This window comes from Phyllobates terribilis, unplaced genomic scaffold, assembly GCF_046119375.1.
Source record: "Phyllobates terribilis strain yellow unplaced genomic scaffold, ASM4611937v1 Scaffold_11__3_contigs__length_659146591, whole genome shotgun sequence".
NCBI lineage: Eukaryota > Metazoa > Chordata > Amphibia > Anura > Dendrobatidae > Phyllobates > Phyllobates terribilis.
Genome location: NW_027362771.1, coordinates 543137175 through 543163698, shown reverse-complemented (window position 1 = coordinate 543163698; position 26524 = coordinate 543137175). Strand labels below are relative to the sequence as shown.

Sequence of the window (26524 nt, the reverse complement as noted above, 5' to 3'; positions counted from 1 at the left end):
AAATATGTAAACACACAGACCAACATATACCCTCTGCTCCACTAACAATTATCCCAGATAATCTTAATGGGGGATTAACCGGCTCCTTCCTGCAGATGGGGCCTCCCTTATTATGAGATGATTTAATGATCTGTACAAAGGAAGGGAGGGCATGATGACCCGCAGGACATTTAATAGGGCTGCACATCTGATATGGGCACACAGATATCTGCTCACCGGGAGCAGAGAACGGGGGAACCAGGATGGAGCCAGTAGATGGTGCAGCTGAGGAGGACCAGGCCAGGAAGAACTCTTTAACTGATTCTGAATCCGGGCCTTTGGTAAGATGAGCATTTATGATGTGCGGGGGCGGGAGGATAATCCTTATGTACATATGTGTTTTTTTTTATATATATATCTAAATTACGTGTCTCTGTCTATAGGATGAGCTTTATGTTCTTCGCTCTTAATAGAATCCACCATTTAGTAGATTTATTTCCAACCTGGTCATCATTTAAGGTCCTTTTGCGAGGGGGTCACAGTGTTTGTGTATGATGAAAAACATGGAACATGGAACAGCTAGCATTTAAAGAGATTGTCTAAAATTGTTCCCCTAAAAAAAAAAGCTACTTATAGGATATCCCACTGCATTATCTCCTAGCGATCATTCATCATCTAAAGAGCAACCTAGCTGCAAGTGCTTCATTTCCCTGCAGCACTCCCGCAGGGAAAATGAGGCATTGCATGATGGAACATTGACATTTTTAGACTGTCTGTGTGAAGTCCTCTGGAAAAAGAGACAGTTTTTATAGCTCCAGCTTAGTTTTGGGGGTCCCTTTTTATTAACTAAAAATAAGCAAGGATAATAATAATATATTTTTTTTTCTATAGCACCAACATATTCTGCAGTACTTTATAATTCAGAGGGGACTTGTACAAACAAAATAAGATATTACAGAGTAACATATAGTTCAATGCCTAACAAGGAGTGAGGCTCCTGCTCGAAAGCTTACAATCTATGAAGAAATAGGGGGAGGACACGAAAAGTAAAAATAAAGTGTTTGTCATATAAGGTCCAGGCATCAATATAATAAATAAGGGCATTCAAATAATGCTTCATGAAATGATCACAAGTACAGGCACAGAGTGCTATTGACTGCATGGAAGAGAGAACAAGGATTAGCTAGTTGGATTAGTGAGGTGAGGTGATAGGCCAAACTAAAGAAATCTGCTTGTAGGGCACACTTGAAACTGTGGATACTGGGAATTAACCAGATTGCCTGGGGCAGTGCATTCCAGAAAACTGGGGTAGCATGAGAGAAGTACTGGAGGATATTTTGCGATGAGTAATTATATTATGTCAAGTCCCTTTATCTGTTCATTATAGGAGATTATTATTTATTATCCAACCTCAAGGGGAAGATTTGAACAATGGGAACTAGTATTTTTCACTAGGACAGGCCAATTAAAAGGGGCAGATATGCATTCACTAAACCTCCCCTTATTACATTCACACATTGTAAAGGTAGGCTTCTCTTCGATATTTCTGGTCCTGGCCAATAGAACATGCCTGAAATACTGATCTGGGGTGTTTGTTGGCCAAGCTTCATTGTACTGATTTCTACTGTTCAGAAGAGTGTATGTAATCCCCTGTTCTACCTGGATTACAGTGTCTCCTCTTGGGACAAGCGGTTTCTGATATGTACAATCTAAAAATATCAGAATTTACTAGATGACCCAATCCCAATTAACTTGTTACTACATCAATAATTATTGAGGTCAGGTGCAATTTACGACATTTTCAGATTAAGATCATGTAGCCAGAATTAAGAGGAAAGCTACTTTTTATGTTAACTTGGATGGTTTTGAAAACCTATTTCTAATTTTTATAATTCTAGAGAATGAGAATCTACTATTTATGACCTATTATCCAGAAATGAGAGCAGTTATATAAAAAGTTTTCATCTCATTTTTCATGTATTACATGGACAACCTATTGATTTCAATGGGATCTGGGTAATGATTTTTTTTCCCTCCTTCGGAGGCACTGTGGGCAACTTAAAGAGAGTTTCCAGATTGCCCCAAAGAGTACAGATGAATGTTGAATCAGATTATGGTCTGAGGGCCCTTGCAACAACAAGAGATTATCCAGAGCTGACAACCCCTGTTATCCTCATTTATTACCCATGATAATTTGGGCATTGTGATATATTTCACTTTTAGAATACCGGTGGAAATATATGTATAAAGAGAATGATTGTTTTTCCATGTTAATATGATGAATGTGCTCATGTTTTTCTCTTATGTAAGTCAGTGATAATTACTGATCATCTCTTCTGGTTGGATCGTTACTAGAGTATCCATGACTAGCTTTACTATGAGATCTGGTCTGAAGAGCCAAGATAGTTCCCGTATTTCATTGAAGTACTTTTCCTTCCATAGCCTGAGGTCCCAAAGGAACAGGAAGGTTTCTTCAACCTCCTTTCCCATGTCCAAGGTGGAAGAATTGATGATCAGCGATGCAGCATCCAGATTGTCCACAGCAAAGGCGACCAGGATGGAAAAAATAGTAAGTCACTTCACTTTCCATATCTAAGACTACTAAAGATGCCCAAAGAGAGGTAAAGTGGCAAATCTAGCCAATTGCTATTAGTAGTCCAAGCACAAGTTAGTCTTTGTAGATGTTCTCCGCTCTGGCCCATAGATGAGCGTTCTAAACCAGAGAATCCTGCTATTTCCTCAGAATCTCATTAAAGAAGACTTTAAATGAAATGAGAATCCTCATCTATGGGCGGGAGCAGAGATCAGAGTGTATCTCGCACTGGAAGACCCCACATAACAGTGCATTAGACAGTGAGCCTACTGATTTCAATAGAAACTGTATAGTGCTCCATTTCCCCTATGGTGGCCTACGGTGGAACTGAACACTTGATTCTGAATTCCTCTACAAATTAGCTGATCATTGGGGTCCCAGCAACACCTCTGGAGACCTAAGTCACTTCATTAAAAGGGACTGTCCAAGGCAAACAACCCCTTTAAACTAAGTATTTGATACACTGCCGATTTTGTACGTTTTTCCACCTACAAAGAATGGAGAGGTCTGCAAATTTTATTGTAGGTACACTTCAACTGTAATAGACAGAATAAAAAAAAAAAACAGAAAATCACATTGTATGATTTTTACATGATTAAATTGCATTTTATTGTATAAAATAAGTATTTGATCACCTATCAACCAGCAAGAATTCTGGCTCTCACAGACCCCGGTAGTTTTTCTTTAAGAAGCCCTCCTACTCTGCACTTATTACCTGTATTAATTGCACCTGTTTGAACTCGTTACCTGTATAAAAGACATCTATCCACACAATCAATCACACTCCAACCTCCCCACCATGGCCAAGACCAAAGAGCTGACTGAGGACCCCAGGTACAAAAGGCTGTAGACCTGCACAAGGCTGGAATGGGCTACAGTACAATAGGCAAGTAGCTTGTTCAGAAGGCAACAACTGTTGGCGCAATTATTAGAAAATGGAAGAAACACAAGATGACTGTCAATCTTCCTCAGTCTGGGGCTCCATGCAAGATCTCGCCTCGTGGGGTAAGGATGATTCTGAGAAAGGTCAGGATACAGCCCAGAATACATGGGAGGACCTGGTCAATGACCTGGAGAGAGCTGGGATAACAGTCTCAAACATTACCGTTAGTAACACACTACACTGTTATGGATTAAAATCCTGCTGGGCACACAAGGTTCCCCTGCTCCCACCAGCACATGTCCAGGCCTGTTTTGAAGTTCGCCAATGATCATCTGGAGGATCCAAAAGAGGCATGGGAGATGGTCATGTGGTCAGATAAAACCAAAATAGAACTTTTTGGTATCAACTCCACTCGCCATGTTTGAAAGAAGAAGGATGAGTACGACCACAAGAACACCGTCCCAACTGTGAAGCATGGTGGGGGAAACATCATACTTTGCTGGTGCTTTTCTGCAAAGGGGACAGGGCGATTGCACCGTATTGAAGGGAGGATGGATGGGGTCATGTATCGCGAGATTTTGGCCAACAACCTTCTTCCCTCAGTAAGAGCATTGAAGATGGGTCGTGGCTGGGACTTCCAGCATGAAAAAGATCCGAAACACACAGCCAGGGAAACTGAGGAGTGGCTCCGTAAGAAGCATTTCAAGGTCCTGGAGTGGCCTAGCCATTCTCCAGACCTGAACCCAATAGAAAATCTTTGGAGGAGCTGAAACTCAATGTTGCCCGGCGACAGCCCCGAAACCTGAAAGATCTGGAGATGATCTGTATGGAGGAGCGGGCCAAAATCCCTGCTGCAAACTTGGTCAAGTACTACATGAAATGTCTGACCTCTGTAAATGCAAACAAAGGTTTCTATACCACATATTAAGTCCTATTTTTGTATTGTATCAAATATTTATTTTATGCAATAAAATGCAAATTAATTATGTAAAATCATACAATGTGATTCTCTTTTTTTTTTTTTTTTTAGATTCTGTCTCTCACAAGTGAAGTGTACCTACGATAAAAATTACAGACCTCTCCATTCTTTGTAGGTGGGAAAACTTGCAAAATCGTCAGTGTATCAAATACTTATTTTCCCCACTGTATATACTCATAAGGTAGTAACTTGAACAGCATCAATATAAAAGGTTATACCAGTGAGGCACAACATGGCCTTAGGAAAAAAAAATACCATCAACTTATTGGTCAGTGATCCACCCTGGGTCTACTGAACCATAATAGACAGATGAAGTTCCTGGGCCGGAAAACCAGAGATGTTCCAACAAACAAGTAGGATCTCCTGAACGCCCATTCTCTCGTAGGCATCAATAACCAATAGTCTTATTGAGCAACATTGTGGGGGGCTGTATAACGCTATGGGCATCATGTTGGCTCAGTGGTTAACACTGTTGTGTTGCAGCGCTGGTGTCCTGGGATCAAATCCCACCAAGCACAATATCTGCAAGAAGATTGTATGTTTTCCCCATGTTTGCGTGGGTTTCCTCCGCGTGCTCTGGTTTTCTCCCATCCATAGCAATACTCAATACTAATGCCTTTGATTTATGGGAAAAGTGTAGTTTAAAGTCTACTCTCATGTAAGACTCTTAATTCTATTGCTCATAGCTGAGGACAAATGTTAATTTATGACCATAGCAATAAACCTCCTCATCACAGCTGTACTTTCAGGTTGCGTGTGTGTGTGTTCCCCTATGGGGAACCAACATTTATAACGTCTGGTGAGTTAATTGGCCATCAGTGCTTGTCCGCCAGATGTTGCTCTTGTCAAATTTAAACCCTTATGGAAAAAAAAAAAAAGGTGTTACCCTTGGTAGTTTTTACAACTGAAGCAAAATCTTTTTGCAAAATCTTCCTTAAACTACTCATGCTGGTCCAAAGCCCCAACTATGATATTTTTTTATGTACACAGCAAATAATGGTAACTCTATTTCTTTCCACAGCTACCGCTGCCCCACCTCCTGAGATGAACCATTTGATGGATATGTTGGCGCACTCACAAAGTCGTAGATTGGACGATCAAAGGGCAGAGTTCATCCAGTCTCCATCGTACCCAGACACTATGCCCAGTCGCAGGGTGTCCCATGACAATGGGGGCCTGAAGGTGAGCAATCAGAATAACATCTACTATTAAACTTTAATTTCTGTAATCCATCTATCGTTTTATTTGCGTCAATGACTGAACAGTCCCATATGTCCATCAGAATAGTCATTGTTTACTTCCTGATAGTACACCTAAGTTCTCAGAATAGTCATTGTTTACTTCCTGATAGTACACCTAAGTTCTCAGAATAGTCATTGTTTACTTCCGGATAGTCCACCTAAGTCCTCAGAATAGTCATTGTTTACTTCCGGATAGTACACCTAAGTCCTCAGAATAGTCATTGTTTACTTCCGGATAGTCCACCTAAATCCTCAGAATAGTCATTGTTTACTTCTGGACAGCCCACCTAAATCCTCAGAATAGTCATTGTTTACTTCCGGATAGTCCATCTGAGTCCTCAGAATAGTCATTGTTTACTTCCTGACAGTCCACCTAAGTCCTCAGAATAGTCATTGTTTACTTATGGACAGTCCACCTAAATCCTCAGAATAGTCATTATTTACTTCCTGATAGTCCACCTGAGTCCTCAGAATAGTCATTGTTTACTTCCTGATAGTACACCTAAGTCCTCAGAATAGTCATTGTTTACTACCTGATAGTACACCTAAGTCTTCAGAATAGTCATCGTTTACTTCCGGATAGTCCACCTAAGTCCTCAGAATAGTCATTGTTTACTTCTGGACAGTCCACCTAAGTCCTCAGAATAGTCATTGTTTACTTCCGAACAGTCCACCTGAGTCCTCAGAATAGTCATTGTTTACTTCCTGATAGTACACCTAAGTCCTCAGAATAGTCATTGTTTACTTCCGGATAGTCCACCTAAGTCCTTAGAATAGTCATTGTTTACTTTCTGATAGTACACCTAAGTCCTCAGAATAGTCATTGTTTACTTTGGACAGTCCACCTAAATCCTCAGAATAGTCATTATTTACTTCCGGATAGTCCATCTGAGTCCTCAGAATAGTCATTATTTACTTCCGGATAGTCCACCTAAGTCCTCAGAATAGTCATTGTTTACTTCCGGATAGTCCGCCTAAGTCCTTAGAATAGTCATTGTTTACTTCGTGAGAGTACACCTAAATCCTCAGAATAGTTATTGTTTACTTCCGGATAGTCCACCGAAGTCCTCAGAATAGTCATTGTTTACTTCCGGATAGTCCACCTAAGTCCTCAGAATAGTCAGTGTTTACTTCCGGATAGTCCACCTAAATCCTCAGAATAGTCATTGTTTACTTATGGACAGTCCACTTAAATCCTCAGAATAGTCATTGTTTACTTCCAGATAGTCCACCTGAGTCCTCAGAATAGTCATTGTTTACTTCCTGATAGTACACCTAAGTCCTCAGAATAGTCATTGTTTACTTCCTGATAGTACACCTAAATCCTCAGAATAGTCATTGTTTACTTCCGGATAGTCCACCTAAGTCCTCAGAATAGTCATTGTTTACTTCTGGACAGTCCACCTAAGTCCTCAGAATAGTCATTGTTTACTTCCGGATAGTCCATCTGAGTCCTCAGAATAGTCATTGTTTACTTCCTGATAGTCCACCTAAGTCCTTAGAATAGTCATTGTTTACTTTCTGATAGTACACCTAAATCCTCAGAATAGTCATTGTTTACTTCTGGACAGTCCACCTAAATCCTCAGAATAGTCATTATTTACTTCCGGATAGTCCATCTGAGTCCTCAGAATAGTCATTATTTACTTCCGGATAGTCTACCTAAATCCTCAGAATAGTCATTGTTTACTTCCGGATAGTCCACCTAAGTCCTCAGAATAGTCATTGTTTACTTCTGGACAGTCCACCTAAATCCTCAGAATAGTCATTGTTTACTTCTGGACAGTCCACCTAAATCCTCAGAATAGTCATTGTTTACTTCCGGATAGTCCACCTAAATCCTCAGAATAGTCATTGTTTACTTCCGGATAGTCCACCTAAGTCCTCAGAATAGTCATTGTTTACTTCCGGATAGTCCACCTAAGTCCTTAGAATAGTCATTGTTTACTTCCTGATAGTACACCTAAGTCCTCAGAATAGTCATTGTTTACTTCCTGATAGTACACCTAAGTCCTCAGAATAGTCATTATTTACTTCCGGATAGTCCACCTAAATCCTCAGAATAGTCATTGTTTACTTCCGGATAGTCCACCTAAGTCCTTAGAATAGTCATTGTTTACTTCTTGATAGTCCACCTAAGTCCTCAGAATTTTACTTCCAGCTAGTCCAAGTCTTCCTGTTATATGTTTCTCAGTGTGTAAATTCAAGAATTTAATCCAAAATTAACAAATGGGTTAACTATCCTGTTCATTAAACTTATTCACTTTTAGGTTGCACACTCCATTCATTTAAATTTTTAGCAGAGACTTTCTGTAGACCTTTACTTCCTCCCTGCTGAAAGAGAAACAGAGATACAGATGTAGCTAAAATAACTATAATATCTTACCCAAACAAAGAATATCAAGTTGTCCCTTGTTTAGGAAACCTGTATGGAGGAGAGCACATGAGATAGTTAATAAAGTCTTGTGATCACAGCAGCATCAACATTTATCCAAACCAGTTATCTACTGGTGATTGAGCTTCACCGTGTTGAGTAACTTGTACTTATTTATCCGAGTTGAAGTTAGTTTTATACTTCAGAGCTGCAAGCACTATTCTGCTAGTTGTCCTTAGGAACAGTCTTTATAGACACAGGACTATACAGTATTGAAATCTGAAATTCTCTTCTTTTTTTTTGCGTATGTATTATGCCTGTTGTTAAGACTAAACTTCCCAAAATGCAGATCAGCAGAGTAAACTCGGAATAGAAACTGAAGAATCAGACAGTGGAAAGATGTTGGATTGGCCTATGATTGGTGACGGGTGGACACCTGTGACCATAACTGAATGGTGGGGCTGTCACGCTCTCGTGAGCAACACGGCCCTCAGGTTTTGGCTGCATTTAATGAAAGGTGTCCATTGATTTTGTCCTATCAGCGAGACATCTGATTGTTCCAAAACTTTTTCTGAAAGTAACGAGTCACATTAATTATATCTGAATATCCACTGCTTATCTGTGCTCAGAAATCAACTTATATCTGGGCTGAAAGCTCTTCATCTTCGCATGATGCCAGGTTTTCTATCATATGCCAGCCAGATACTCTCCACACCTCTGCTTCCTCCTGGAGCTAAGTTTAGGAACTTAAGTTATGGCAGTCATTTTTATCAGCTGTCATTAAATTAGTATTCATATTTTGGAAACCTCCATTAAAAACTCCATTTGGGCTTTACTCACCCTTACCAGGTCCAATACAGAGTCTCTACTGCTGTTATTGTCTGCAGCGCTTAAGTTATGTCAACAGCGCTGCGGCCAATAACTGATCTCAGCAGCTCTGCTTGAGTTGATGGCATGAGCCGCTCAGAGTCTGTTGAGCTCATTGATTGGCTGCAGCGCTGTCGATGTGACGCCATTGCTGCAAACAATAACAGACACTAGGAGCAGCTGAGACTCAGTGTTGGACCTGGGGATGGTGAGTAAAGCACAGTCCATTTTATTTTTTTAAAAGCAAACTGTAGCTGGGGTTTAAGGGTTATGGAAAACCCCTTTAATCTATGGCACCCTAATGTAGATAGAACAGGTAACATATCAGCTTATACATTGAAATGATATCCTGAGGGACAATGGACAGTAAAAGATGGTAGATCCTTGCTAAGTAGATAAAAAAAAAGTTAAATGTGGAGAACCCCTTTATGTTGTATGTTCTGTGTGCATTATAGGGATATTCCTGTCTTGTAAAGTGATGGACCTTCCATCCCTCTATGATCAGTGGATGTCCAACGTCTGGATGATCCTAGGAATGAAGGGGCCCTGATTAAGCGCTCTGAGTAGGCAGCCAGACCCGTTCATTTGGGGACCCCAGACGATCATAAAGTGATACCTCACTTTACAAGATGGGAATACCCCTTTAACCCAATCATCCCAGGAATTGTATATATTATTTTCATTTCTTTTTGGAATAATGACTGGTGACACTCGTGACAAGGTGTTGTATGTAACGTTTCCGTGTTGTTTGTGTCCCCCATCCAGAACAAAGCATAGCCATTGTCTTCATCTGACCTCCTAACTATCCATTTCTTGGAAGAGGAGATGATTTGTCAAGATCCTCTAAGATGTTTTCTTTTCCGTATCTTATGAGAATTTCGCTCTCCTACTTAATAAATAATTTCTAGCTCTATTAACCTTGTGGTTTCATTACGCAGATGTGCAGTTACATCCCTCATAACTTATCGGTTCAACACGGGGGGACAATTAAAGGGGTTATCCTAAATTCTTATTAATTGCACATATTAGAGGTAAGCTGCAATACCCGGTACAGCCTATTGGCAAGATGGGCGCTTTTTCTGGAAAAAAACAAAAAAACAACAAAAACCTTAGTATAACTCCATTAGTGTACAACTATATCCACTACAATCTTGGTTTACACAACTTTCTGTGAGCCCGTGGTCCGTATCCACGTATTTGGTCAATATGGGTGAGAAAAATGTATATAATGGGTCAATTATTCAAAATACTACCATCACAAGGGCAATATATAAGGTCAAGATACCTTTTCTAAATAATTGACTTAAAGGGGTTCTCCACATTTGTCTGATTTGTAGTGAAAGAGACACATCACGTGGTCAGGCCTTGTAATGTTCCATTCGTAATAAGAATTTGGTCTTCTGGAACAAATCTTGGATAAGATTTACAATTATTGTGTCCATGGACATTCTATTTACACCCATAACTCAATATATACATAATAGAGAAGACTTATCAAACCTTGGGAATAATTAGCTGCCCATAGCAACCAATCAAGTCACTGCTATCCTTTTTGTTAGAAAGGGCCTTTAAAATTAAAAAATGACTGGTTGCTATGGGCAACTGCTTTACTTTCCCCTTACACTACTTGTCATAAACATTGGTCCACGTATGACTCTGTATTGACGCTGGTGATGGTGTAGCTACAAGATTTGAGAGCCAGCTGTCAGAGATGGCCACACTCCACATAGAGAAGGCAGAGATAGTTTATTACCACTTCTGCCTTACTGAGCGTTGTATACACAGTGATGAATGATCTTCTCTCGTCCCAGTGACCACTGGGTGTCGGGAAGGAGCTAGAGCTGCTGGGCCTTAGCAGACCCAGATCAGTTCTCAAGGCTGAAGGCTGAATTTGTTGTTAACTAGGGCTAATATGACAGCCCCCGGTCAGCTGGTAAGAAGGGCGTATTTCACAGCAGGTATTCAGGCCGCGATGCCCGGACTGACCTCAGGTCTTTCGACCCGAACTTACAGCCTCATAGGCACATATTGAGCCTATAAGTTTGGGTCAGGAGACCCATGGTCAATTTGGGCATTGAGGTTCATATATAGACCTTGAAATATACCCATTTGAACCTGGCCTTACTGGGAAATGTTCCACATAGGTCTTTTATAACTTTATTTTTTTTTCTTTACATTTTCTCCTGATATCGACAAAAAAATAAAAATATGGATATAAAAAGGACATAAAGGTTAAACCCCACATATCACAAAAAAAGAGGCAACAATTATTTGAAAAACCAAACGAGTAATGAGTAAAACTTTGGAGTTCCTAAAACTACATGAACATAAAAAAATAAAAATATGCCTGGTCAAAAACGGGGAAAAATGGACGCTCTCGAACTGGTGAATAAATGTACTGTACATATATCTCATTTTGGTTGCTTTGTATGGAAACGTCCAGCAGTATAACTTACGTGGAAGATACATGGCTCATGTCAACAAGCTTCATACAAAACCAGAAAGTCCCCTAAAGGGTTTTTTCTTTGGACTATGGAACGGTGAACCAAGTAGAATAGACCACGTACATAACCACTTCTCAATGGTCCTTCGCAGGAATGATGCACCTTAATGGTGCCAGAGATGTGAAATCCAGAAGAAAACACACCTAATCATGATATATTAAACACTACCAGCCATATTCTTCTACATATAATCGGTGTTAGGCCGAATTCAGACATCCATGAAACATGGCCTGCAGTAGCGTAACTTGAAGCTTGTGGACCCCAATGTAAAATCCCCAACAAGGCCCCAAATTATAACAGGTCTTTATTAGAATTTAGCCTTCTCATGTAGGCCAAAGGGACCTTTTGAGGCCACCCTAGGCATGAAGGCCCGAGTGAGACCGCAATCACTGCACCCACTATAGTTACGACCCTGACAGTCTGAGGACAGACCATGATGCACGGATCAGCTAGGGGTCTCCTGTACTGAACGCAATAGCCTTATATCTGTTTATAAGGCTTTTGAGTTCGGGTCAGGCGACCCCCGGCCAGTTAGGACATCATCGTCCATATTTGGGCTATGTTTGATGGACTTCTGAATTTGGTCTTAGGGCTCAAAGGTATTTTCCTTTGAGTCCTTAGATGAGGGCTACACAGCAGCTCTGTAATGACAAACATTGACAATGTGATGTAACATAACCAGCAGCCCAAGAGTGCTACCGTATGCAGCCATAGAACGTTTTGGTGGGTGCCATGTGTGGTAAATATTACCCCTTAAAGGAAACTTCCTATGTAATCTGGCATATAATGGAGCATGAGCAAGAAAAACTGCTAAGACAATAAGCGCAATAGGGTCTTACCCGAGTGGAAACATGGAGGCAAAAGCAGTTATGCTCACCTGGGAGATTGTGAAGTCACACCCCCTGTATAAGTATTAAACAAGGCGGCAGCAGATCCGTAATGTAGAGAAAATGATGAAGCTGGAGATGAGTGGGTTAAAATCTGCGTTGCCAGAGGTCTAAAGATGAGCAGGAGACGGGAATGATTCAATGTGGTTTATCCTGATGAAGGTGTGTCACTTCGAAACGCGTCGACCAATAGACCACATTTCCCTTCTCATCTTTGGACCTTTGGCAGTGCAGATTTTAACTCTCGAGGCATACTGACACACAGCAAAGACCCCGTGCACCTCCATGGCTTCCACTGTTCCACATACAAGGAGTCTGTACATATCCAAATTACAGGCCCATAGGGACTCTGCATGCTGCTTCTTGATGCAATACACCTCAGGGGAATATCTCTTTCTTACATTAATCAACAATATTTTTTCAGCATAAGTGTAAGAGGTACAAGGCGCTACAACTGGGAAAAGTGCAGGATCTGTATAGTCAGCAACGAACATGAGGCCTCAGACTGTGCCAACATTGGTATATGGCACTGTGGTCATCACATAGGATTGGTAGTCTCCCACAACCAGACATTTTCTAGCAACCTTACAATCCATGTTCTTTTAAAATCCTACTGCTTTTGTTAACTCTCAAGGTGCATAAAACACATCTTAAGGGGCTGTCCAGTCTTGTGAAAAAAGTTCTGCTGTTACTCTGTGTGACTGCAGACTTCTGAATCCTTACAGTACGCTCACTGCAAAATGTCAGGATTCTCCAGTGTCGAGGCCGAGAGAAGGCAGTCACGTGACCGAAAGTATGCAATTTGCAATACTTTCCGACTAGACATGTGTGGCCTCACTCAATACGAGTGAATTGAACAAGGCAGAGCACGTCTGGTCAGCTTGTGGCCGCATGTATGCAAATAAAATAGTTGCGGTCTTGTGATCACCTGCTCTCAGACTCAACATCGGAGAATCCTGACACGTATCTGCCCGCTTTCACTGACAACATCGGGTAAATCCTGACACGTGACTGCCCACTCTCAGCCTCAACACCGGAGAATCCTGACTCGTGACTGTCCGCTGTCACTGTCAACACCGGAGAATCCAGACACGTGACTGCCTTATCTCACTGACAACACCGGAGAATCCTCATACATTACTGCTCTCTCTAACTGACAACACCGGAGAATCCTGACACGTAACTGCCTTCTCTCACTAACAACACCGGAGAATCCTGACATGTGACTGCCCTCTCTCACTGACAACACCGGAGAATCCTGACATGTGACTGCCCTCTCTCACTGACAACACCGGAGAATCCTGACATGTGACTGCCTTCTCTCACTGACAACACCGGAGAATCCTGACATGTGACTGCCTTCTCTCACTGACAACACCGGAGAATCCTGACATGTGACTGCCTTCTCTCACTGACAACACCGGAGAATCCTGACATGTGACTGCCTTCTCTCACTGACAACACCGGAGAATCCTGACATGTGACTGCCTTCTCTCACTGACAACACCGGAGAATCCTGACTTGTGACTGTCCTCTCTCACTGACAACACCGGAGAATCCTGACTTGTGACTGCCCTCTCTCACTGACAACACTGGAGAATCCTGACACGTCACTGCCTTATCTCACTGACAACACCGGAGAATCCACATACATGACTGCCCTCTCTCACTGACAACACCGGAGAATCCTGACTTGTGACTGCCCTCTCTCACTGACAGCACCAGAGAATCCTGACTTGTGACTGCCCTCTCTCACTGACAACACCGGAGAATCCTGACACATGTCTGCCCGCTCTCATTGATAACTCCGGAGGATCCTGACAGCATACGGCATGCGCACTGAAAGGATTCAGAAGTCTGCAGTCACATTTGAGTGACTGCAAAATTTTATCACAAGACCGGACAAATCCTTTAACCAAATCACCCTTAAAGGGGTTGCCAGGTGAAAACAAGTTATCGCCTATTCTGTAAATAGGTGATAACTTGCTGATGGGTGGGTATCCGACTTCCAGGACCAGCAATAATTGTAACAATGGATAATTTTTATTCCTGACCGGAAACTTTTATTCCCATTACAAAATGGAGTGGCAGATCATTCGCCCAACCATTGTTACATTTATTCTCCATAGGGCTTCAGGAAAAAGCCGATCACACCGTTCGACAACCTTATAGGAAATAAATGGCGCGGCAATCAAGCATGAACATTGCTGCTCCATTATAACAGGAATAAAAGTTTCCCGTTCTGCCGATAGGTGCGGATCCCAATGGTCAGATCCCCACCGACCAACAAGTTATCGACAAAAATACTACATCTCCCACAATGCCATGGATCAGACTGCAATGCATTGTAGGATTTTAGCTGTTAGAGGTAATACCGTCATTTCCAAGGTTTCCAGTGGTTGAATGAATGACTGGTATTGCATTGCTTTGTCTCACTCTTTAATGCCACCACTGGTTTCCTTTCTTGGCAGGACGCAGATGCCCCAGCAGTGCCCTTTACAGGAGAAGATTATTTCAGTTTCATCAATCAAGTCCACAGTCGGCATCTTGAAAAGCATGTAAAAAATCCTGGGGGACGAAACCAAAAGTCTTAGAGGAGGTCAACAAGATATGTGACCTAAGCTTTGGGCAACCAAATGTCTCATATATTTACTTTAATGGGCATGTTCCTTAAATTGGACAAAACCAAAATCTAACAGATGACCGTAGGGTAAAGAACCAGGGTTGTCCTTTATCACCAAGTATATCCTGTTCGTTAAGTACAACTCCATCTAAAATCCCAGACTCTTCTACCTGATCAGGGTCCCCAGCCTATTCAGCGTGTACAGGAATGTCATCTGTACCTCCCTACTTTTGATGGGATGATAGTCATATGCCACAGGAGAGTGACAACCTGTTTTCTGAGTCTGATATGTGCTTCAGAGGTTGTCACTTCAGTTGAAGGATTATCCTCACCCTGTTATCACCTCGCAACTGGCCTATGGACGTTGGGTCTCGGTGTCACGGCAATGTGAACGGTAAGGAGGTCGGTGCTTGCCCGGTGGCACCCAGATATGCCAGTTCTTCCAGGAGTTTGGGAGATTTGCCTTTTTTTCCTGGAGCCTCCTTGATCTTCCAGGAGAGATGGCAAACATGGTTTTAGGCCATGTCAACCATTAATGTAAAATTATATTTTACTGTAAATTGTAAAATGTACATGTTTGCAATTTTCAAATATATTTTGTGCATCTGTACTTCGTGGATTAAATTAAAGTGATTGTACAGGTTTGTGATGAAAGTCTGTAGCCACTTTATGTGACTGCAGACTCCCAAATCCTCATAGCGTGCACCTCACACTTTCAAGATTCTCCAGTGCTGGAGACAATTTGCATACTTTTGGATATATTCCAGCTAGACTTGGATGGCCTTTCTCAATTCACTTGTATTGCGAAAGGCCGCAGACAGCTAGTCTCAATGTGGCCAGAAGTATGCATATGACATACTTGCGGATACATGACCGCCCACTCTCTTTGCCGATTTCAGAGAATCATAGTGTGCGCGCTTTGAGAATTTAGAAATCTGCAGTCACATAAGGTAACTGCAGACATTCATCACCAACCTGAACAACCCCTTTTATTACGTATTTCTATAGGATGAACCTGGTCACACACAGTTGTCACAGCTGTGTCTTGTTTAACTAGGAAATTTTTTTCAACCTCTATGAATGTTGTCATTCAATGACCATAAGCAGAGATCTTGAAAACTATGAGAAATTGAATCACAAAGTTTATTGGAAAATTGTCTAACCTTTCTTTACCAAATGAATAAACTGTTGTTGCTGAAACCGGAAAAAAAACTTTTGTTTAAATCCTCTTTTTATGCCAAATGTTTTATTTTTAGTTTGCTCATATATACTGTATGTATATATTATATTTATACACCATATATATATACAGTACAGACCAAAAGTTTGGACACACCTTCTCATTTAAAGATTTTTCTGTATTTTCATGACTATGAAAATTGTACATTCACACTGAAGGCATCAAAACTATGAATTAACACATGTGGAATTATATACTTAACAAAAAAGTGTGAAACAACTGAAAATATGTCTTATATTTTAGGTTCTTCAAAGTAGCCACCTTTTGCTTTCATGAGTGCTTTGCACACTCTTGGCATTCTCTTGTTGAGCTTCAAGAGGTAGTCACCGGAAATGGTCTTCCAACAATCTTGAAGGAGTTCCCAGAGATGCTTAGCACTTGTTGGCCTTTTTGCCTTCACTCTGCGGTCCAGCTCAACCCAAACCATCTCGATTGGGTTCAGGTCTGGTGACTGTGGAGGCCAGGTCATCTGGCGTAGCACCCCATCACTCTCCTTCTTGGTCAAATAGCCCTTACACAGCCTGGAGGTGTGTTTGGGGTCATTGTCCTGTTGAAAAATAAATGATGGTCCAACTAAAAGCAAACTGGATGGAATAGCATGCCGTTGCAAGATGCTGTGGTAGCCATGCTGGTTCAGTATGCCTTCAATTTTGAATAAATCCCCAACAGTGTCACCAGCAAAGCACCCCCACACCATCACACCTCCTCCTCCATGCTTCACGGTGGGAACCAGGCATGTAGAGTCCATCCGTTCACCTTTTCTGCATCACACAAAGACACGGTGGTTGGAACCAAAGATCTCAAATTTGGACTCATCAGACCAAAGCACAGATTTCCACTGGTCTAATGTTCATTCCTTGTGTTCTTTAGCCCAAACAAGTCTCTTCTGATTGTTGCCTGTCCTTAGCAGTGGTTTCCTAGCAGCTATTTTACCATGAAGGCTTGCTGCACAAAGTCTCCTCTTAACAGTTGTTGTAGAGATGTGTCTGCTGCTAGAACTCTGTGTGGCTGTAACAGGTCTGGGAGGCGGAACCTCTGAGCTACTATACAAGGGGGCGGTCCTTGTAAGGGAGCGGGTGGCGACCAGGGAAGACGGGCAGGCAGTCACAGCAGGTGACCGGGACAGTCTCTGAGTGAACGGGCTGGAGGTCACGGCAAGTGACCGGGGCAGTCTCTGGATGAACGGGCAGGAGGTCACGGCAAGTGACCGGGGCAGTCTCTGGATGAACGGGCAGGAGGTCACGGCAAGTGACCGGTGCAGTCTCTGGATGAACGGGCAGGAGGTCACGGCAAGTGACCGGGGCAGTCTCTGGATGAACGGGCAGGAGGTCACGGCAAGTGACCGGGGCAGTCTCTGGGTAAAGGGTAGGTACGACCTGTGATGGCAGAGCCTCCAGGTAGGCTAGCAGGCAGATGGTTGATGTGTGCTCCCAGGTGAGCAAGCGAGAGTCTCTGGAATGGCAGATGGTCACAGCACGTGACGGCGGAGCCTCCAGGTAGGCTAGCAGGCAGGTAACAGGTGTGCGCTCCCAGGTGAGCGGGCAGGAGTCTCTGGAATGGCAGGTGGTCACAGCACGTGACGGCGGAGCCTCCAGGTAGGCTAGCAGGCAGGTAACTGGTGTGCGCTCCCAGGTGAGCGGCAGGAGTCTCTGGAATGGCAGGTGGTCACAGCACGTGACGGCGGAGCCTCCAGGTAGGCTAGCAGGCAGGTAGCAGATGTGCGCTCCCAGGTGAGCGGGCAAGCTGGTCCATAGACAGACTGACAGGAGTTGGAGGGCAGACCGTCGGACCTCAGGCTAGCAGGCAGGTAGCAGAATATCAGGCAGGAATCAGACAGCAAACTGGCAGGAATCTGGCAGGTAACTGGCAACGGGACCTGAGGGCTGAAGCAGAGTAGTGAACAGTGCAACAACATTGCTCGGGCACCTCCATCTTGGAAGAGGTGCCTAATATATGGTGAAGTCCTCCGGCCATTGGCCGGGGACTCCTTAGGACGGCGCGCGCGGCCCCTTTAAGAGGGAGGGAGCGCGCGCGCGCCCTAAGCACAGTGACCGGGAAGGAGCGCGCGCTGCCAGCAGAGTGGGAGGAGGACGCCGGGCTCGGAGCAGAAAGGTGAGGGGAACAGCGTCCCTGCCTAGCAGAGGGCAGGGACGCCGGCGCTACAGTACCCCCCCTTTAGGCCCCCCCTTTTTTAGGCCAGAGCGAAATTTAGCTAGGATGAGAGGGGCATGGATGTTCTCCCGGGGCTCCCACGTTCTCTCTTCAGGACCAAACCCCTTCCAATCTACTAGAAAAAAGGTCTTCCCTCTTACCCTTTTGGTGGCCAGAATGTTCTCTACCTCAAATTCGTTTTCAGCGGAAACCGGAGCAGGAGGCGTACCTGTAGACTTGGAAAAAGAGTTAAGTACCACAGGTTTGAGGAGAGATACATGGAAGGAGTTAGGGATCCGCAAGTTGGCCGGGAGTTTCAATTTATAGGCCACCGGGTTGATCTGACTGATGACCTCCAGAGGACCGATGAACCGAGGCCCTAACTTATAGGAAGGAATCTTGAGTCGGACATACTTGGACGAGAGCCAGACCTTATCTCCTGGACGGAATTGAGGAGGATCCAGACGTTTTTTGTCAGCATGTCTTTTCATACGCTCGGATGACAGAAGGAGTGCGGATCGGGTACTCTCCCATATGGAGGAAAATTTGTTAACAAGAGATTCCGCAGCCGGATTGTCCACCGAGGTGGAGACGGGAAATGGGATCCGAGGATGCTGACCGAAGACAACAAAAAACGGGGATTTGGAGGAAGATTCGCTCTCGTGATTGTTGTAAGAAAATTCGGCCCATGGCAGGAGATCCACGCAGTCTGAATGGTGGGCATTAACGAAGTGCCGGAGGTAACTGGTCAGGTTCTGATTGATCCGCTCCACTTGACCATTAGACTGTGGGTGGTAAGCGGAGGAGAAGTCCAGGGTGACGTCTAGCAGTTTACAAGTGGCTCTCCAGAAGCGTGAGGTGAACTGTACCCCACGATCCGACACGATGTGGAGGGGCAGGCCATGAAGACGGAAGATGTGGCGGATAAAGTCTTTAGCCAGCTTGGGTGCAGACGGGAGGCCTGGCAGGGGAACGAAATGAGCCATCTTGGAAAAGCGGTCAGCGACCACCCAAATGACCGTACAACCGGCAGAGATGGGGAGATCAGTTATAAAGTCCATTGCTATATGCTGCCAGGGGGCAGCAGGTACTGGGAGCGGAAGGAGGCGACCGGCTGGCAGATGTCTCGGAACCTTGTTGCGGGCGCAGGACACACAGGCAGAAACAAAGTCTATTACGTCCTTGTGCAGGGTAGGCCACCAGTAGTGCCGGGTAATAAGCTGGAGGGTCTTTTTCTGACCGGCGTGGCCAGCTAGTTTAGACGAGTGACCCCAGTGTAGGATCTTCTCCCGATCAGGTACTGATACGAACGTCTTACCGGGAGGGAGACGATTTAGACTCACGGGAGCCACCTGCATTACTCTGGCGGGATCGATGATGTGTTTCGGTTCCTCCTCGAGATCAGACACCAGAAAGGATCGGGACAAGGCGTCCGCCTTGATGTTTTTGTCAGCCGGGCGAAAATGAAGAATAAAATCAAAGCGAGCAAAAAACAAGGACCACCGAGCTTGGCGCGGGTTAAGTCTCTGGGCATGCTCGAGGTAAGCCAAGTTCTTGTGGTCAGTGTAAATTATTACCGGGTGAAGAGCCCCATCGAGCAGGTAACGCCACTCCTCCAATGCCAGCTTGATGGCCAATAACTCTCGATCTCCTATGGATAGTTGCGCTCAGAAGAGGAGAAGAGTTTGGAGAAGAAGCCACAAGTTACCATTCTCCCGGAAGATGATTTTTGGGTAAGTACCGCTCCAGAGGAGGAGGCGTCAACCTCCAGGAAGAACTGCTTGTTGCCATCTGGGCGATGCAGCACCGGGGCGGAAGAGAAGGCCTGTTTTAAGGAAAGAAAGGCCTCCTCTGCTTCGGGCGGCCACTCTCTGGGATTAGTGCCCTTACGGGTGAGCGCGGAAATTGGGGCAGTCCGGGAAGAGAAGTGGGGAATGAAGAGGCGGTAGTAGTTGGCGAAGCCCAGGAACCGCTGAATGGCCTTCAACCCCTCCGGTCGGGGCCATTTCTCGATGGCAGACAGTTTCTCTGGATCCATTCGAAGACCGGTCTGAGAAATAATGTAGCCCAAAAACGGAAGCGAGGTCTGCTCAAAGAGGCACTTCTCATATTTAGCGAAGAGGTGATTCTGCCTGAGCCTGAGCAGGACCTGATGAACGTCTCTCCGGTGAGTCTGGAGATCCGGAGAGAAGACCAAGATGTCGTCCAGGTACACCACTACGCAGGAGTAGAGATGGTCCCGGAAGATGTCATTGACCAACTCTTGAAAGACGGCAGGAGCGTTACAGAGACCAAAGGGCATTACCAGATATTCATAGTGGCCGTCCCGGGTGTTGAATGCAGTCTTCCATTCATCCCCTTGACGGATACGGACCAGGTTGTACGCCCCACGGAGGTCCAGTTTGGTGAAGATTCTAGCCCCCCTCAGACGATCAAATAATTCTGGAATGAGCGGAAGGGGGTACTTATTCTTCATCGTGATCTGGTTAAGGCCTCTGTAGTCTATACAGGGACGGAGAGAGCCGTCCTTCTTTTTTACGAAGAAGAAGCCTGCTCCCGCCGGGGAGGTAGATTTCCGGATGAATCCCCTGGCCAAATTCTCCTCAATATATTCGGACATCGACCGGGTCTCAGCAGAGGACAATGGGTAAATACGCCCACGGGGAGGCGTAGTACCGGGTAACAGGTCGATAGGACAGTCGTATGGTCTATGAGGGGGTAATGTCTCTGCCTCCTTTTTATTAAAGACATCAGCAAATGACCAATAGGGAATCGGAAGTCCAGGTAGATTAGTTGGGGTAGGAGAAGGACGGGCGGGATGAACAGGAACCAAACAAGTCTTATGACAGTCCTGTCCCCAGCGAAGGACTTCTCCTTCGGGTGCATGTCTCTGGAGCCAAGGTAGACCTAGTAAGAGGGCGTGAGAGAGTCCAGGCAGAACATGAAAAGAGATGCTCTCAGAATGCAGCATTCCCACCTGCAGAGTTACGGATTCGGTGATGAGTTGGATGGGACGAGGTAAGAGGCCCCCATCCACAGCAGCGACAGATAATGGTATAGCCAGAGGTTTGGTGGGAATGCGGTATTTTTCTACCAGGGCCTGTGAAATAAGATTCCCGGCCGCTCCAGAGTCAAGTTGGGCTAGTTCGAAATAACGATTCTCCCCGCAGATAATTGAGACTGACAGCAGCAGAGATGGAGAGGATTTATTCTTGTCTAGGTCGACCTCTCTGAGCGAACCTAGACACAGGCGTTTCCCGACCTCTCCGGGCAGGTACGGATCCGGTGCTCCTTACTGCCACAGTAGAAGCAGCTCCCCTCGGCACGGCGTAAGTCCTGACGGGTTTTGACCATCTTGGTCTGGTCGACCTGCATAGGCTCAGGAGAGTGTACCTGGGGAGAAACGGAGGGAGTGACGGATTTCTGAAAAGTAGGAGCTAGACGTGGAAACCTCCTCTCACGGATGACTTCTTTGGCACGCTCCTGGAACCGTAGGTCAATCCGGGTGGCAAGAGTTATTAGGTCATCGAGAGTGGTAGGAATGTCCCTACCGGCAAGTTCATCTTTAATACGGCCGGACAGACCCTCCCAGAAGACAGATACTAGAGCGTCGTTATCCCAGGCCAGCTCCGAGGCAAGGGTACGGAACCGTATGGCATATTGGCCCACGGTGAGACTTCCCTGACGGAGGCGTAGCAGAGATGACGCGGATGAGGTCTTCCGTCCAGGTTCGTCGAAGACTTTCCGGAAAGCCGTGAGAAAGGCAGGCAAGTCGGACACCAGGGGATCTCCTCTCTCCCATAGAGGATTTAGCCAGGCCAGGGCCTCCCCGGTGAGATGGGACATGATGAAGGCAATTTTGGCCCGGTCGGAGTTAAACTGGTGGGACAGGAGTTCAAAGTGCAGGGTGCACTGATTTATAAAGCCCCGAGCCTGAGCGGAGTTGCCTCCGAAGCGAGGAGGTGCGGAAAGCCGGGGTCCGGGGTAGGATACCATAGTATTGGTGGGCAGCGGAGCTGCCGGATTGCGAGTCATGGCTCTGGCGGTGGTTGCTGGTGGAGCAGTCAGAGTGTCCAGGCGAGTATTGACGTTCCGCAGGTGACCCAGGATGGACTCCTGTTGGGACCTCTGACGGGACAGTTCATGACACAGGTCCGAGAGTGAGGGAGCTTGGGTGCCACCGGGTTTTTTAGGCCCGAGCAAACTGTAACGGGTCTGGGAGGCGGAACCTCTGAACTACTATACAAGGGGGCGGTCCTTGTAAGGGAGCGGGTGGCGACCAGGGAAGACGGGCAGGCAGTCACAGCAGGTGACCGGGACAGTCTCTGAGTGAACGGGCTGGAGGTCACGGCAAGTGACCGGGGCAGTCTCTGGATGAACGGGCAGGAGGTCACGGCAAGTGACCGGGGCAGTCTCTGGATGAACGGGCAGGAGTTCACGGCAAGTGACCGGGGCAGTCTCTGGATGAACGGGCAGGAGGTCACGGCAAGTGACCGGGGCAGTCTCTGGATGAACGGGCAGGAGGTCACGGCAAGTGACCGGGGCAGTCTCTGGGTAAAGGGTAGGTACGACCTGTGATGGCAGAGCCTCCAGGTAGGCTAGCAGGCAGATGGTTGATGTGTGCTCCCAGGTGAGCAAGCGAGAGTCTCTGGAATGGCAGATGGTCACAGCACGTGACGGCGGAGCCTCCAGGTAGGCTAGCAGGCAGGTAACAGGTGTGCGCTCCCAGGTGAGCGGGCAGGAGTCTCTGGAATGGCAGGTGGTCACAGCACGTGACGGCGGAGCCTCCAGGTAGGCTAGCAGGCAGGTAACTGGTGTGCGCTCCCAGGTGAGCAGCAGGAGTCTCTGGAATGGCAGGTGGTCACAGCACGTGACGGCGGAGCCTCCAGGTAGGCTAGCAGGCAGGTAGCAGATGTGCGCTCCCAGGTGAGCGGGCAAGCTGGTCCATAGACAGACTGACAGGAGTTGGAGGGCAGACCGTCGGACCTCAGGCTAGCAGGCAGGTAGCAGAATATCAGGCAGGAATCAGACAGCAAACTGGCAGGAATCTGGCAGGTAACTGGCAACGGGACCTGAGGGCTGAAGCAGAGTAGTGAACAGTGCAACAACATTGCTCGGGCACCTCCATCTTGGAGGAGGTGCCTAATATATGGTGAAGTCCTCCGGCCATTGGCCGGGGACTCCTTAGGACGGCGCGCGCGGCCCCTTTAAGAGGGAGGGAGCGCGCGCGCGCCCTAAGCACAGTGACCGGGAAGGAGCGCGCGCTGCCAGCAGAGCGGGAGGAGGACGCCGGGCTCGGAGCAGAGGGGTGAGGGGAACAGCATCCCTGCCTAGCAGAGGGCAGGGACGCCGGCGCTACAGTGGCATTGACCTGGTCTCTAATCTGAGCTGCTGTTAACCTGCGATTTCTGAGGCTGGTGACTCGGATAAACTTATCCTCAGAAGCAGAGGTGACTCTTGGTCTTCCTTTCCTGGGGCAGTCCTCATGTGAACCAGTTTCTTTGTAGCGCTTGATGGTTTTTGCAACTGCACTTGGGGACACTTTCAAAGTTTTCCCAATTTTTCGCACTGACTGACCTTCATTTCTTAAAGTAATGATGGTCACTCATTTTTCTTTACTTAGCTGCTTTTTTCTTGCCATAATACAAATTCTAACAGTTTATTCAGTAGGACTATCAGCTGTGTATCCACCAGACTTCTGCACAACACAACTGATGGTCCCAAACCCATTTATAAGGCAAGAAATCCCACTTATTAAACCTGACAGGGCACACCTGTGAAGTGAAAACTATTTCCGGTGACTACCTCTTGAAGCTCATCAAGAGAATGCCAAGAGTGTGTAAAGCAGTCATCAAAGCAATAGGTGGCTACTTTGAAGAACCTAGAATAGAAGACATATTTTCAGTTGTTTCACACTTTTTTGTTAAGTATATAATTCCACATGTGTTAATTCATAGTTTTGATGCCTTCAGTGTGAATGTACAATTTTCATAGTCATGAAAATACAGAAAAATCTTTAAATGAGAAGGTGTGTCCAAACTTTTGGTCAGTACTGTATATACAGGTGCATCTCACTAAATTAGAATATCAACAAAAAGTTAATTTATTTCAGTTCTTCAATACAAAAAGTGAAACTCATATATTATATAGAGTCATTGCACACAGAGTGATCTATTTCAAGTGTTTATTTCTGTTAATATTGATGATTATGGCTTACAGCCAATGAAAACACAAAAGTCAGAGGAACAGCTGTTTCACATGCAGAACTGTGTAGCCAATGATAATGGCTGCATGGTTTTGGCAGTGAAACATCTATTCACCTGCAAAATCAAGTGATTGTTTCATTAGTAAATTAAACATTTTTTATCAGCTAATTGACGGTGCAGTTTTTGGCCATGTCATTGCTGCAGCTCCATTTGGCATTACCCTTAGCTTGGGTTCATATGTTGATTTTTTTTTATATGGCTGCACCACAGTTGATCCATTTGACCTTACCCTAAGTGAACTAGTAAAGAAATTACTGAGCAACACATGCTACATGTTTCTTGTTTTTCCTACGTTAGTTTTTTTTATATGGCTGCACAATAGTTGCTCCATTTGGCCTTACCCTAAGTAAACTAGTAAGGCAATTTCTGAACTACACATGCTACATGTATTCATACAATGTGGTTGTGGTGAAGTTAAAACTGCATCTGGAATCCCACATGTAGTATGCAGTTTTCATAATTTTTTATGCACTTTTAACCACATCTTTACAGCAATGGATGAATATGGAGTTTACCTATGTGTATTATATTACCCACATCATGTAAATAGAAAGGACACGTCAAGTAAAGACCCAGATTGTCGCTATTTTGATGATTTCTATTAAGAATTTGTATAAATAGCAATTCTCTATTATGCAGATATGTTGCTATCCTCAATAGGAAGGAGTATTCAAGTCAGTAGAAAGCACAAAACTGCTATCTATAGGGGTCTGTGAGCAGTATCTAGACTCCAGGCAAGAAATTTGAATTTAGGGAATTGCTATTTAAAAAACTTTATAATGTATTTTGCAAAGTGGAACAAGAGTGGAACTGTATCTCCGTATTGTCATACTGTATAGTATTTAACTCCTTGTATAACAGTATATTGAGTCCCTCCTTACCTATGATGTCTGCTAGTATGAATTATGCAATCTCAATAAAGCACAGTGTTCCAAACTGAAAAGTCTTTTGTAATGTGTCATAGAAAATATTAAGAATTTCTCTCTCCCCCCAAACCCCTCTTCCCTCTCCCCTATACTATTTGTCAAAGGAGCAAGAGCTAAAGCTCTAACCAGTTGCTTCTATGCAAATAAGCTGTGTACAGGAGAAGTGGCAAACTCAATTGTCCATTCTAATTAACATACGAATGTAGTTCATAGTAGCAGAGGTCTGTGATGAGTAGACACCTGGCTAAAGAGGAAACCGCTCATTAAGCTTCAAACGGAAATCCATGTCACTCTCCACAATAGCCGAGTCACTCTCATTTACACATGTGTATGATCTGCAGTCACGCAGGCACAGACACGTAACATTGAATATCGGAAATTCTATAATTCCGATGATGATGGGACACACATTTTCAGCGGCGGGGTCAGCTGAGGAACAATATGCACATTTTTCCGTATCTGAGAGCCCTGACGATGAGCTGTGGCGCAAAAGTGCAAAAATAACGGACAGCAGCCATGTCATGTCTGGTCTCTACAAAAAGGTAAATTCGCAACAAAAAATATACTGTCACTTGCGAACTCCTGCAATCAACCAGCGAGAAGTTATCGCAGAAATTAGACATTTTAATAAAACTATGAAGGGCGGAGAACAACCCACATGAGGTCATCACAGGGGAGTGTGTGGGCAGGGCCCCCTTCAGCATAAAAGATCCAGCTGAAGACTGATCTATACTCAAGCCTGGAGGTATATATTCTATAAGCAGGGGTCCCTTTCGATACAGGCCAGAATTGGAGTGCCTCCCCTCCAGCTAAACTGCATCGCCTCTGTGATCTGTCTAGTAAGTTTATTTTGTTAATCTCTTTTTATTTTGTGTAACTGTATATTCTGTACTGTATTGTCCCCCTTTGTAAAATCTTTGCATATTTTTCATAAACACTGCCTCCCTTTTGGATTAAATATAAAATGTAATAGTCCTGTTTCTTGTGCTCTGTAATCGTCCCTCCCCCAAA

At 44.9% G+C, this 26524-nt stretch overlaps 1 protein-coding gene across 1 annotated transcript; it reads left to right on the top strand.

Moving 5' to 3' along the window:
* Positions 1-204: 204 nt before the first annotated feature.
* PCP2 (Purkinje cell protein 2) lies at positions 205-5646 on the top strand. Its single transcript, XM_073654751.1, has 3 exons — positions 205-320; positions 2422-2548; positions 5456-5646. The coding sequence occupies exons 1-3, from the start codon at positions 243-245 to the stop codon at positions 5644-5646; spliced, it is 396 nt and encodes a 131-aa protein (XP_073510852.1). The 5' UTR covers positions 205-242.
* The last annotated feature ends 20878 nt before the right edge of the window (positions 5647-26524 follow it).

Coding starts and splice junctions, on each gene's coding strand:
- PCP2 (XM_073654751.1), top strand. CDS start 243: ATGGAGCCAGTAGATGGTGCAGCTGAGGAGGACCAGGCCAGGAAGAAC. Junction 321..2,421: donor ATTCTGAATCCGGGCCTTTG/GTAAGATGAGCA, acceptor TTCCTTCCATAG/CCTGAGGTCCCAAAGGAACA. Junction 2,549..5,455: donor CGACCAGGATGGAAAAAATA/GTAAGTCACTTC, acceptor TTCTTTCCACAG/CTACCGCTGCCCCACCTCCT.